Source organism: Mustela erminea, chromosome 2 (assembly GCF_009829155.1).
Source record: "Mustela erminea isolate mMusErm1 chromosome 2, mMusErm1.Pri, whole genome shotgun sequence".
In the NCBI taxonomy this organism is placed as follows: Eukaryota; Metazoa; Chordata; class Mammalia; order Carnivora; family Mustelidae; genus Mustela; species Mustela erminea.
This window is the reverse complement of record NC_045615.1, coordinates 95879028-95893979: the sequence shown is the minus strand read 5'-3', so window position 1 is coordinate 95893979 and position 14952 is coordinate 95879028. Positions and strand designations below refer to the sequence as shown.

At 37.8% G+C, this 14952-nt stretch overlaps 1 protein-coding gene across 8 annotated transcripts in view; it reads left to right on the top strand.

Moving 5' to 3' along the window:
* INPP4B (inositol polyphosphate-4-phosphatase type II B) overlaps positions 1 to 14952 on the top strand; it is an 805823-nt gene that overhangs the window by 717082 nt on the left and 73789 nt on the right. For all 8 annotated transcript variants that reach the window (XM_032333489.1, XM_032333488.1, XM_032333487.1 and 5 more), the window contains 4 exons: positions 4569 to 4741; positions 5574 to 5697; positions 6678 to 6795; positions 11443 to 11583. In XM_032333489.1, coding sequence (XP_032189380.1) covers positions 4569 to 4741; positions 5574 to 5697; positions 6678 to 6795; positions 11443 to 11583 — 556 coding nt within the window. The remainder of the gene's footprint in view (positions 1 to 4568; positions 4742 to 5573; positions 5698 to 6677; positions 6796 to 11442; positions 11584 to 14952) is intronic.

The window sequence follows — 14952 nt, the reverse complement described above, 5'->3', positions numbered from 1 at the left end:
GAATTGTGCCTGAAGGAATGGGCCTTCACTCAGAGGGCACCTAGGTAGTGGTATGTGAGCTGATATAGGACGTAGGTCCATCAAAGCAAAAAGGACTCTGAGCAGGGATAGCAAAATTGGCCACTGCCAGCCCCTAACTGCAAACACATTGGCCCTTCTGTGGGACCTGAGGTTTGAGCACAGTATCAAAGCCCTCTTGGCTATGGGTTGGTCTCTGTTCTCACAACCTTGGGGACTTTATCGCCCTCCTTAGAGGCCATTCTAATTGTTTAGCTTCACAGTGAGCATCTTCTTCACTGAGGTGAATCCTAGAAGCTGGGCTCATTTCTTCTCTCTCTCTTTGCATAAAGTTTAATGGGCATGCAATCTTTTCGCTTTTCTTTTCTTCTATGCCTGAAAAGTTGTGATAACAAAAATAACAATGGCTGTAAGCTTGTGTGGAGTTAATTATTTTAAATGATCAAAGAAGACCAAACACCTGAGAAGAAAATGGCTCAGAAATTGGAAAGAAAGCATTCTGCTCTGCGGCAGTTGGTTGGTATTTGGCTCTTTTATTTTCCTCCTGGGTAACATAAGAGCCATTGAGCTCAGGGGACGTGAACATCCTGTACAGGAAATAGATGGCGTATGGAGGGGGTGGGAGTGGACACCTGGCAGTCGTTCTTTGAATCCTTCAGTGAGCGTCACTTGAATATGTTATAGAAGCAAGTAAAGGGCTGGAAAACAGGCTCTGCTTGGATGGCTTCCAGGACACTTCACAAAGCTCAGGAAAAGCTCAGCTAAACCACATGCATTTTATGTTTTCCTAAGGAAAGATTCTGCTTTTTGGTCTCCGGGTTAAGGAGTTTCAGCAAGTTTTTATAGAGACAATAAAACATTCTCTTTATAGTCCCGTCTGTCAGTGAAAGGAGCCCAGAGGGATAGAATTGAGGATGTGGGCACTTAAGTGTCTGCTGAGCCGATTAGCTCCCAGAGAGGTGTTTGTGAAGTGACTATATGGTGGAGAGCCCCTAGCCACTTAGCTTCACTGGGTGTGTGTGTGTGTGTGTGTGTGTGTTGTATAAAATCTTAGTTGAAACTTGAAGTAATTAAACTCAGAAAACTGGATGTGTGCATTTCAGGACTTCTTATTTTGACCAGATGGCCCCAAATGAACACCAGTTCATCCCTACCAGAAAATGGGCTTTATCTTGAGAACAAAGTAAGCACCATGGAAACTGTGAAGTAGAGAGAGGCAGGAAGGTGAGGGGGAAATGACAATGGTCTTAAGACTGTCAAGAGCTGTAGCTTTTTTTTCTCCACCCAAAAATATTTTTTAAGAGAAAACTAAAGCATTTGCTGTTCCTTTGTGAGAATGATTTGGAAAGCTCATTGGAGCAAAAAGGCCATTTATGAACTGACTCCAGCCTTTCTTTGACCTGTCATACACCATTGTGTTTATTTGAAAACCTGAGATTTACAGTGAGTGAATATTAACAGGGACCGGAACCTGTAGTCATTGCAATTTGCATTTGCCAGTGCAGTTTTTTCTGTATCTGCTCAACTTAAATTGTTTCTTGGCCAGAAAAAAATGTGATGTTAGCTTTCTCACTTATATTTTTCTATAGGAATCTTCCTACTATCTTTAAGGCATTCTGCCTCACTCACAAACTTGTATTTTTATGGTTTAGAATTAATGTTTTATTATACTGTCATTTGCCTTAAATTTTAGCCACAAAAACTGTATATAATTATAGTAAATGGAGACACTGAATATTTTTGACATTAGGCAAGCAGCTAACAATGCCCCTAAGTTTAAAATATTAGTGTATTTTTTCCCAGGTTTTCAGTTTAATTCTATTAAGATTAGAAATCAGAGTCATTTTTTTCTTTATGTGATTGCAATTTATGAGTAAGAATCAACTGGTTAAATAAGTATGAGGATAGATTTTGAAGTAGGTAAGGAAATTATCCTGGTGCTAATGAAGAAATGTGCAAAGAAAGATCTTCAAGAAGAACCAAGAGCTATATTAAATTTTAGCTGTCACTGAGTGTCTTTCAAGAGAAGCGTGCCCTTAAGTTAATTTTCCACTTTCTAACTAGGAAGCGCATATCACACCCTTGACCAACTTACTGATCACTTGACACAAGAGAGTATGATGCAAGGTTCCTAAACTACCCGCACATGCTATGTATAAAGCCATATAGATCAGGTACTTGAACAGAGTAGGGACAACCTAGCTCTACTTCAGCCTAATAAGGCAGCGCCACCTACTGCACACAAGCTTTATTTATGTTGGAGATTGTTGAATAGAAACTGGTCTCTACAGACCTAAGCGCAAAACAAAATCATGCTGCCGTCTATTCTCTTCTAAGATGTAAATCTCAGTCAATTTATTGAAATATTTGTTTTCCTAGTGTATATACGTATGTGTCAGTGAATCAATATATGTATGTAAACATTCATACTGGGAATTATAGAGTGGGAGAGAAATAGGAGATAGAAGAATGTAAATATGAAAAAAAAATAAGAATAAGGACTATTCCTTTCAGATGTCTACTGATGTGTCTTTTATTCTGAAAATAAGACTTATGTACCTTCATAAGCCCTTTTACATATACTTATGACATAAAAATCAGTAATTAGCCCATGCTTGTTTTAAATAACCGTTGTCCAAATTTCATTGTAGGCTGCCCACAAGTGAGTCCTTCATTAAATGATTACAGATTTAATAGGCCTTCATTGTATTCCCCTTTGTCTGGTGTTTTTTTAATTCCTACCGTAACATGTAATTCTACAATATTTTAAAATAATAACTCATTACGTATTTTGCATTATAGCATCACATAAGCATTTACATAAAGTATTAACAAGAGTGCATCTTATTATTAAGTTGGGGTCATTAATTATTCTTTCAACCATTTTGGTTTATTTCATTTAGTCTATTACAACACAAAATAAAATAACTAAGTGATGGTAGATAAGGTACAATAGTGATTATGATTGTTTGTATCATTCCCTGTAACTCTTCCAAGGTCTGAACTGGTTATTGACCATTTACATCATTCATGGTAAAACTTACACTTTTGTGCTGAGAAGATCATATCATTTCAGAGCCTGAATTACAATTAATTTTCAACATACATTCATATCTATTAAATTTCATTGCCATACTACTATTAATTTATTTGTATGTTAATGAAATGTCACACAGTCTGGAATGTGTGGGATTTGACATTTATCAGGGCCTTGATTTCCAAATAAACTAAAATATAACTTTTTCCCACATCATATGCCAACATCATGATTATATACTTGAAACAAGTCAAGTATCTAAACATACAAAAAGCACAGATGGTTTCAGTTTTGTACCTGATTTGAAGAAAGCCTATTTGAATTGTCAAAAACTTGATTTTTTTTCATATTTGCCTATATCTTTAAAAACGTTTGTTATGGGGCACCTGTGTGGCTCAGTTGGTTAAGTATCTGCCTTCAGCTCAGGTCATATTCCCAGGGTCCTGGGACGGAGCCCCCTGTCGGGCCCCCTGCTCAGTGGGGAGTCTGCTTCTCCCTCTGCCTGCTGCTCTCCCTGCTCGTGCTTTCTCCCCCTCTCTCTCTCTCACCCCTCTCTCTGTCTCTCTCAAATAAATAAAATATTTTAAAAATATAAATAAATAAAAACCAAAAACTTTTGTTATATTTATTATAACTTTACTCATTCAATTAAAACTGATTGGGGCACCTGGGTGGCTCAGGTCATGACCCCAGGGTCCTGAGATCAAGCCCCACCGACTCCCTGCTCAGCAGGAAGCCTGCTTCACCCTCTCCCACTCTGCTTGCTTGTGTTCCCTCTCTCGCTCGCTCTCTCTCTCTCTACCAAATAAATAAATCTTAAAAAAATAAATAAATAAAAAATAAATAAAAATAAAACTGATTGAATATCTGCTATATGGGAGACTCTATGCTAGGCTCGGGTATTATAACATAAATTCCTTGCTGCCAGTGAGCTCCCTTTCTTTACAATGTTTAAAGTAGGGCAGGAAGGGAGTGAATGATGGGATGGAACTAGATTAGATTAGAAAGTCCCCTCCAGGGACTCTGGGGACACCGTTAAGAAAAGGTTCAGGTAGGGCATGACTAGAAGGAGAGGGATAGTAATGGATCCAGAGAAGCCAAGTGATGAAGACAGAGGGCCTGGGGACAGTAACCGTCTGGTGCGTTCTACAACAGTAGAACTAATTCAATGTCCCCAAAATGTGAAGATCATAGAAGAAGTCCAGGAAAACTGGTTTCCAGCCTGGAAGGAGTTTGGTGACACTACCCGCTAGGCCACAGGCGGTCCCCAGATTGGAGGTGAGCAGGCCAGAGAGGAGTTCTACTGTACATAGGGTAAGTATGCCCAGCAGAGAGATCCAAAGGCGGCTGATGGCAGACATCTGGAATTCAAAGAGATTTGGATCAGACCTCTTCAAATCGAATCATTGTGAATCCTTAATAGTGTGGGTACCTTGACTAAGAAGAATAACCTGGTTCCATCCCCAAGACCTTCATCTGTCCCCCTGTTCTTACACCCCCTTCCTCCCTGCAGAGGACTGGTATGAACAGCTGTATCCCCTCATCCGCACCCTGAAGGACTGCATGGGAGAAGTGGTGAGCCGAGCCAAGCAGTCCCTGACCTTCGTGCTCCTTCAGGAACTTGCGCACAGCTTGCCCCAGGGCTTGATGCTGATGCTCAGAAGGGACATCGTCTTCAGCCAAGCAGTAGGTGCCTCTCGGGAGCACAGCATGGGGATGGGTGGCTAAAAGGTATCCTTGGTGATGGTAGAGGTCTTCTTTTGGTAGTTTCATTTTTTTTTAAAGGGATTCCTTACTTGAAGTTTTAGTATCAGTTTTCCTAATCCATAATAAACATGAACTGAACGGAAACAGCTTATGAGATCGTAAGGATTTATTTCTGCAGAGAGGTGGCCAAGTCTCTGAAATGTATGCTCTGTTTCACAGTGCAGAGAATCAGGGAAGAAAAGGCCTCCCACTCTGTCATCATATTATGCCCTGAGGTCTCCACACAGCATACGGTAGAAGGAAAGGGGTGGCTGCCTTGCACATAGGTGGCGGCCGAGGCTGGCAGAAGGGATCTGTTTGCCATCTCCCATTTCTACAGCTCTCTAATGCATCCCAGGACAGGGCCTCATAATGGTCTCTTATACGTTTTGTTTGTCTATAAAATAAGTTTGCAGGGCAGTAATGCTTAGAGGCAAGATTTAACAGGACCACTTCCATTGCCTTCAGCCAACCCTGTCTCATGACATCGAGGCTGGTGTCCGTCACAGTGGTTGTCCTGGGGGCCTTTCTTTTCCCTTCTGCCTCAACACCCACAACTGAGTTTTATAGACCTACACGTGGAGGAAGGGAGACCGAAGGAAAGGGAATATTTTAACCAAACTGTCCATGCCCTCCACTAGTTCATGAATGTTTCACATACTTGAAAAATTTTAATTAATTCTGTGATGCCTCAAAAATCTTAAGGATTTTTCAATTAAAGTTTGCTGACTCCAGTCAATTTCTTCAATGACTTCTTTTTCTTTTATTCTAGCTTGCTGGATTGGTTTGTGGTTTTATCATTAAATTACACACAAGTTTGCATGACCCTGGGTTCCTACAGCAGCTTCACACAGTGGGATTGATAGTGCAGTATGAAGGACTGCTAAGTACATATAGTGAGTATCGCTTTAGTACATGTTAAACTCATACTCTCATTCATAAGGATATTTGATCTATAGATTCTGCAGTTAAACATAAAAATGTGGAATAAACCTCGATGACCTAAGCATTACAGAAATAATGTAACTTTCAGTTCTCTGCATTCATTGACCTTGTAACTGTATTCTTACCCCCATTATGTTTTGAAAATGGAATTACAGATTATTTCATGGAGTATGAATAGTGGAGTCTGAGCAGACATCTGGCTTTTTAATATAAAAGGCTCTCTCTGCCAACATAGTTTCAATGACTGGATTTTTAAAGTCCTAACTCTCTAATGTGTGGAACTACACTATTTAATACATAGCCTGGTGTGGCTATTCAGCACTTGACATGTGTCTAGTCCAAATCAATATGTATTAAATATGCACACCAGGTTTCAAAGACTAGTAAAAACTAGTTTTATAAAAAAAAATGAATAATTTGACATTGATTTTTAACTGAAATGATATTTGGGATATACTGAGTTAGAGTAAAATATATTATTAATATTAATTTCATATTTATAAATTTTACTCTTTTAAAAATATGGCTATCAAGAAATTTAAAATTGTTTATGTGATCTGCATTATATTTCTATTGGATAGTGTGGATCTATCTCTATTTCTAGAAATCAAATATCATGCCCGTCAATGGAAAGAGAGCTGCATGATACTCTGTTTCCTAAAGGAGTAAAACTTCTCTGTAGTCTTCCTGCAATTGTATACATTTTTCTTTTCCCTTAAAGGGTACTTGGACTGCTGGAGTCCACTGAAATGGTTCTTATTTCACTGGTGAAATTCTTCAACCTCTGAGGAAAAGCGTTTAGAGTATATTCGCTGCATTCAGAAACTCATTCACTAAAATGCTAGAAAAAATCCCAGCAGGGAGATGTAGTACCAAATGACATTTTCTTTAAATAGTATGTTTGTAACAATGCTCCTTTTCCCTCGTGTAGGTGATGAAATCGGAATGCTAGAGGACATGGCTGTTGGCATTTCAGATTTGAAGAAAGTTGCATTTAAAATAATTGAAGCCAAATCCAATGATGTCTTGCCAGTTATAACAGGAAGGCGGTAAGTGGTGCCCATTTCCTTGGGACCAGGCTTTGTTAGATATTTGTTTTAACTCCTGACAGAGGAGCCAAAGAGAATTAAGGTTTGGTTTGGAAAATTTTCTTCTGTTCCTTTTTTCCCGATTTGGTGGAGAAATGAATGTAAGTGACAGAACAGGGGAAAATCTTGAAAAACGAGAAAGTTCATGAATGTTTATAAATGTGTGTGATAGTGAGGTGAGCATGGTGATGGTCTCCCATGAAATATGAGGGATTTCGAAAGACTAGCAGGCATGAGAAGAACACTTTTCTCTTTCTTACTATCTAGTCCAAAGCTCTAGGTGTTTTTACTTTTGTTGGAATCATTTGGTTAATAGAGTCATAATTCCTGAAATGACTTTAAATTAAATTCTGTTAAAAGCAGCAACATTTTAGAAAAGATCTATTTCTGTGTCAGGGGCACATACGACCATTTTTCTTAATTATTTTTGACAACTCACTCACAGACTGAAATTTCCGAGAATGTTTTTAAATAAATAGCTTCGAAGGTCAGTGAATGATAGGCAAAATATCAGAAATAATTAAGAAAAATGATGGTGCATAGAGTAGACCTCCAACAGAAGAGTTATATCCTGTGGTAAATCATTTTAGTCAGAAGCCCACCAAATTATAACCATTCTGGCATTAGCACTTTTCAGTGCTGCATGAGGATATTTGAAATTTGAAACATCCTTAGATCATAATGAAAAAATATTAATGTGCAAAGAGAAAATCCTTTTCGTGGTGGAGAGAGTTGGAAAAGAAAGTAAGTATAAAAGTTCAAACTGAATTTGCTTTCTTGTCTATAGTAAACATACGTTATTTTAAACTTTGTATAAAGGTTGCCCAGAGAAACGTGACTGAATGAAAGGTGACTATTTCATATACATAAAGAAAAAATATCCTCATAAAACTAAATATATCAACTGTGAACTAATGCTTAATTTTCCATGCACTGGAAGAAAGAAGAATAAAATTGTTCATATACACACCTGGAAAATAGTACCATTCTATATGATCAAAAGTGGGAAACTGATACTTTTATCACAATTGATATGGGAAGTTTACCAGGCCATTTGGTATAGCAGAGGACGAACGCCTTTTCTGAGGGAGTCTGTAGGCTATATCTGAATTCAAATACCAGAATTCAGAAACCAGATGTGAATGGAACTCACAGAATATGGCAAAGTGAGCAGTTTGGTAAACCCTCTCTCCAAACAGCAACATTGCAATTGGACAGAATTGCCAAAAAACAATGAACTTGAGACCGAGGAAATAAGTCAAATGTGCACACAAACTTACAAGTACTTATAATGAAAAACCAGTGGATATTGATTAAGACACATACATGGTGTCTGTGGCACTCTTGCCCAGAGTTGCTCCCATAAAACCCAGTTCAGTCAGCACAGTTTTAAGGGGTTAATACAGGCTGAAGGACCAGCAGTTTCACTACCAGAGGGGCTGACTTGATTTGGATTGGAAAGCAGGAAAAAAAAACACACTCCTAAAAAGTTGCTGGAAACAGTGGTGATTTAGATGACAATTTCATTCACAATAGCGTCAAAAAGAATAATTACATCAGACCAAATTTAACAAAGTACTCTAAGAATTGTACACAGAACACACAAAATCGTGCTTAGAGAAATTAATAAGGTCCAATAAATGGAAAGATAGTCCGTGTTCCTAGATTAGGATACTCAATATTGTTTGGATGGCAGTTCTCCACAAACCGATCTATAGATTCAGTGCAATTGCTGGCTAAATCCCAGTAGTCTTTTGTGCAGAAATTGGCAAACTAAACCTAAAATTTGTATGGAAATGCAAAGGACCCAGAATTCCAAAAACAATTTTATAAAAGGGCAAAAGAAGACTTACACTTTCTGATTTCAAAACTTAATATAAAACCACAATAATGGAGACCCTCCAGTATGGGCATAAATATACACATACAGATCAGCGGAACAGATTTTAGAGCCCAGATGTAAATTATTACCTTTAGGGTCAATTGATTTTTGACAAAATGTGCCAAAGCAATTCAATGGAGAATGAAGAGACTTTTCAAAAACTGTTGTTGTGATAATTGGTTATCCATACACAAGGAAAGTCATTTAGAACTTCAGTTTATACCATGCACAAAAACTAACACACAACGGATCATTGGTCTAAATGTAAGAGCTTAAACTCTGAAACTTCTAGGAGAAAATATGTATTAAGTTGGGTTTAGGGAAAGAGTTCTTAGATAGGATCAGAAATTCTAGTTTCATAAAATACACAATTTGATAGGTAGGATTTAATCAAAATTACAAACTATTAAGAAGCAAAAATATCATTATATCACTAAGTAAATGAAAAGACAAGCCACATAATTGGGAAAATATAGGCAAATCATATATCTGATAAAAGACTTGCATCCAGGGGGAGCGTGGTGTCTCAGTGGGTTAATCCTCTGCCTTCAGCTCAGGTCATGATCCCAGGTCCTGGGATCGAGCCCTGCATCAGGCTGTCTGCTTGGCATGGAGCCTGCTTCCCTTCCCCTCTCTCTCTGCCTGCCTCTCTGCCTACTTGTGATCTCTGTCTGTCAAGTAAATAAATAAAATCTTAAAAAAAAAAACTATTAAAAAAAGTAGGCAAAGGATTTGAATAGATGTTTTGCCAGATAAGATATATGAATGGCTATACACACATGAAAACATGGTCAACATTAGTCATTAGGAGAATGCAAATTAAAACCACAATTCAATACCACTTTGCTCACAGTGGAAATCATCACAATCAAAAAGTCAGACAATAAAAAGTGTTTGCGAGGATGTGGAAAACCTAGAACCTTCATATATTGCTGGTGGGCACATAGAGTGGTGCTGCCACTCTGGAATCAGTTTGGCCGTTTCTTAAAAAGTTAAACCTAAAATTTCTATATGACCCTTAGGTACGTACCGAAGAGAAAACGAAACCATATGTCCACAGAGAAACTAATGCTTGAATGTTGATGGCATTATTCATAACAGTCCAAATTGCAAAGTATCCCAGGTAGCCATCAGCTTGTGAATACATCGGCAAAAACGTGGTTAATCTATACAATAGAATGCTATAAATAGGAATAAAAATGAATAAACTACTGATACAGCCTACAACATAGTAACTTCAGAGACGTCACGCTAAATGAAAAATGCTAGATACAAAAGACTACATATTATATGATTCTGTTTATAGGAAATAGGTAAAAAAGTAAAATCTGCAGAGATAGAAAATAGATTAGGGGTTTCCCGGGGCTGGCAGTGGGTTTGGGGTGTGAAAGCAAACAGGCATGAGAGATTGTTTGTAAAGTGACGGAAGTATTCTGAACCTGGATTATAGTCAGGATTTCACAACTCTATAAATTTGCTAAAACTCTGAATTAGACACTTAAAATGCATGAGTTCATGCCGGTTCTATTTTAATAAAACTGACAAAAAGTTATCATAAAACCTTATATAATGTTTCACCTTCAGTGCAACCTTTACACATGGACGGACTCGTTAATTATTCTCAGATTCTTGAAAGACTTGAAATAAATAAACATCGGCACTCTGTTAGCCGGGCTTTTTTAAAGGGCACTGAGAGCAATTTTAAAAAGAAAAATAATGTGTCCATTCATCTGAGGGTAGTGCTAATAATAACATCCTTGCTTGCTGGATTCATGGTATTTCCTGGTTCTCTGGTTCCAAGCTCAGGTAAGAAACAAGTCTGAGTCCATCATCTGGAGTAGTTTTGTCTCAGGATGGTTATACTAGACAACTAAAAATATTTCCACAAAGAGACTCACGAATTGTTGAGTGCTTCTTTTCCCAATACATGTATTACAATTTCAGCACTATAGATAGCTCCAGAAACACATGGATTTTCATAAATTCTGAGCAAAACTCTTCAACATCTCAATACTCAGTTCACACTGCATTGAGTGATGTCAAGTTTAAAAATATACAAGCAATTCTTCTTGTTGACCATGTTCTGTGAATCCTAATTTAAATTTTCAGCACTGAACATTAGGGGTAATTTTCAATGGAAATTTCCAGTGAGGGGGAAAGAAACATTCCTGTGATATGCTCATGTTGCAAAAATGATCAGAAACCCCTCAAGGTTACATCTTATGTAATGAAATCATTCCATTTCCATCAAGCCATCACAAACAGGGAGGTTCATCAATAACAGGAACAATCAGGCCATCCTCAAAAATATCTTAAATGATTTGATTTATTAGCTTACCTATATTGAAAAATCCATCATTAAATTACTTTTTTTATTCTTGAGATTGACTGGGTTTTAAAAATAATTAAATCAAGAAAATAAATATTGAGTCTCTTAGGCACATAACCCTGGTATACAAACAAACTAAACATTTTTCCTTTCCTAAAGGAACTCAGAGAAATGGAGAAATTTTTTTTTAAGCTGTAAATAGTTCTTTATGCCAAGTAATTTAATAGTGAAGTGAACAAAATGATTGCCGAATGAATTAATGCCAGAAAATAAGCAGATAGCGGCCCCAAACCTAAATCAGCTCTACATTCCAACTCCTTGTTTCTTTCCAATGACTCTAACATAGCAGTGAGTGAAATAAGCAAGGATTCTTCTCTTTGTCCTCCGCTGTCCACAGTGAACATTACGTGGTGGAGGTGAAGCTTCCCGCGCGGATGTTTGAGGCACTGCCTTTACAGATTAAAGAGGGACAGTTGCTCCATGTGTATCCAGTACTTTTTAATGTTGGAATCAACGAACAACAAACTCTGGCAGAGAGGTAAGCCTCAGGTAGAAAGCTGGGACTTCTTTTGTTGTTTTCAGTGGAGGGTTTTTCGAGCAACTCCCACCCACATGGAACTCATGGGCACATATTGCCTTTTTATCGTAGCAAGTCATTTGAGATGGCAAAGAGAAATATTCATATTTCAGATTCCTGGCCCACATCAAATTTAAACACGGCAAAGGAATGAGGAAAATATTGAATAAAAATATTGAATGCCAATGCCAAATTATTTACATGGATATAAACTTTCTTCATGGTTCCAAACACCGCATGAGTATCCAATTTTAACATGGCTTACATTCATATGTATTTCAACATTGTAGAGACACAGCCAACTGGGTCAAACTTTTCTGGACCTAAAACACTGTCCATTTTTCCCTTTTGTTTTGTTTACTAAAATAGCTGTTATTGGGGGAGGTTAGCACATCTTTTCGTAATAACTTGCTTAGTCTAACAACAGATGATTGTATACAGTCCTGTGAGTTACTGTCAAAAACACTTTTTTGTATCTTATTACATGGTTCACATGTAGAGATTATCGAAAGTGTGGTTATGACTTAAAGTTCCTAGAATACATTTTTAAAAGATTCTGGAGAAAGAAGTTGCCATCCTGCCGTGGGGCCTGGCTGGAAAAGTTCTCTGATGGGCAGAACTTTTGGAGAGTTTAATAGTCTTCCATATTTAAAATGCTTCTTGTACATAATTTACTCTCCAAATGTGTCCTTCCCCCATAGGTATCAGTTTAAAAGCACCTAGCATATTCTTTGCCATGACTTGGTAAGTATGTGTTAAACCTGTATCGATGTCTTTTACGAAATTAAAAATGCCACTACTTTTCTAGTCCTCCTGAATTTCAGTGACGGTCAAGGTGCCTGTTTTTATCTATTCTCTCCCAGTGATTTTTTCCTTCTGTCCCTCTTTTCCAAAAGGTATTTCCTGTACAGCATACATTTTCATAGTTCTCACTTGTCAGTTATAAAATTAGGTGGCAGCTTTGTATTTCAAGTTTAATTTCAAATTGTGTAAAAGCATTAATCTCTTATAATATGTGTAAATCAGAATATAATTTTATTCACTGTGTGGTACAAGAAGTTTACTTTGATAATTGAGCACTTTTCCACATCAGTCCCTAAAGGAAGGTATAGTCCAGTTATCTGTGTATATGTGCCTTACAGCAAGTCCGATGGTTGAGATAAATGATATTTATGAACATAAGTTATACAATTTGGAGAAAAAAGAAAACCCAGCACAGTACTTTCAATCAGTTGTCTCTTCTTTGATATACTAGATTAGAAAATGTTTTGGGTTTGACTTAGTAAATTAAGGCCTGTGAGTGTGGTCTTTAGAGAGATGTGAAAATCCCTATTTACAGGATTTTCAAGGAAAAGTTAGCATTGTAGTTACCATTGTATTTTCAAGCCTTCTACATTAGGTTAATTTGCATAATTTATGTCATTGCGGCTATTTTAGTTGTTAGTCACTTTGTTTTAAAAACTCCCCTCTCATGGGCCACCTGGGTGGCTCTTAGGTGTCTGGCTCTTGATTTGGGCTCAGGTCTTGATTTTCAGGGTCATGACACTGAGCCCTGCATCAGGCTCCATGCTGAGCTTGGAGTCTGCTTAAGATCCTCTCTCTCCCTCTCCTTCTGCCCCTCCCCTATCCCCTCTCTCACTTCCTCTCAATTAAAAAAAAAAATGAATGAATGAATAAATAAATAAATAAATATAAAAACTAAAAGGTCCCTTCCCTTTCTTCTCTCTTATCTCTCTTGCATATTTTATACATGTGTGTCTGTGTGTGTGTACACACACACACATATACACTTTTTTTTCATATCTGGAAGCTGTAAAGACATTTAAAACTTGAAGCAGAGACAAAAATGGCAAAGTAGAGAAAAACTCAAAGAGAAGCAAGAAGGCTGGCACTCTAACATCAACTAACTACTCATCTGAATAGATCACTTCCTCTCTGTTCTCTGAACCTTATTTCTCTGATTCTTCATTTTGAGCTTTACCAGGCAACATCTATAAATTAGGTATGCTATGTAATCCCGGTGTAATATTTTACTTACATACTTACCTATTGCCAAAATGTATGTTATGTATATTCATTCTTAATTAAGTAAATACTGATTATTCTGGATTATAACCTAACAAAATACCTCAGAATGGGTGGTTTAAACAACAGAAATGTGTATCTCATAGTACCAGAGGCTGAGAATTCCAAGGTCAAGGTTCTAGCCAATTTGTTTCTGGTGAGTGCTCTCTTTGACTTATTCTCTGTGTGCTCGCTTGACCCTCTATTTTGTTTGTGTACACAGAGAGAGTGAGCTCACCGGTGTCTCTTTTTACAAGGACACACTAATCCTATTGGATTAAGGCCCCACTCTCGTGACCTTTAATTACTTCCTTAGAGGCTTTATCTCCAAACACAGCCACTGGAAGTTGAGGCTTCAAAATGTGATTTTGGGGGGAGGGCATAAACATTAAGTCCATAATAATGACATCACTCCAGCAAGAATGATATTTTTAAAATACCATTTGTTTTGTAATGTCTGAAAAAGTTAGAAGTGTATTCCAGAGTTCAGAGAAACTCGCCTATAGATTTTCCTGGGTCTATATTCCTATTCTCCAAGTTTAACAGTATAGATATTAAACATTGACCTTGCACCAGGCACTACTGTGCCAAGCTGTGGGACACAGGGAACATGCAAATGTAACAAGACAAATGGGCATGATCCCTGTCCTAAAAAATCTTACTATCCCATAAGGAAGCCAGATCAACAAGTAATATGTGACAGTTTGACTCATGCAATAAGCAAAGATGTGGAAGGGGCAGGAATAAGGGAGGAAAGAATGTGATTCACAAATGGGAGAGGAATTCATCAGGGAGGTTTCATGGAGTACATGAGCCTCTCATAAAGCCTGAAGGATGAAATGATCAAGCAGACAAGGAAGATAAGACATTCTAGTGAGAGGGAGAATAGTGGAAAGTCGCAAAGGCATCAGTATGTTGCTGCTTGAGGGAGAGAGGGCTAACTCCATTCCCACAAGGGTTTGGAAGCCTTTGTGGAGAAGTTAGATGTGAAACTAAGGAGGTTAGGCTGTCATTACAGAGAGAGAAGAAGCAGTGAAGTTTAGTAAGCTGATGTGAAGAACCGGTATTAGATTCACTTCTCCAACATTTCATTTATTACACGTGTAGCTCCTGCCACATAGTCAATGTTAAGTAAGTATTTGTTGAATGAACAAATGATCTGAATTAATGAATGGCCATGGTGTAGAGGATAGACTGGAAGGGAAGGAGACTGAAGGCTTAGTGCTGGAGTTTTGGGGAGGCTCTATACCTAGTCTGGAGTGGATG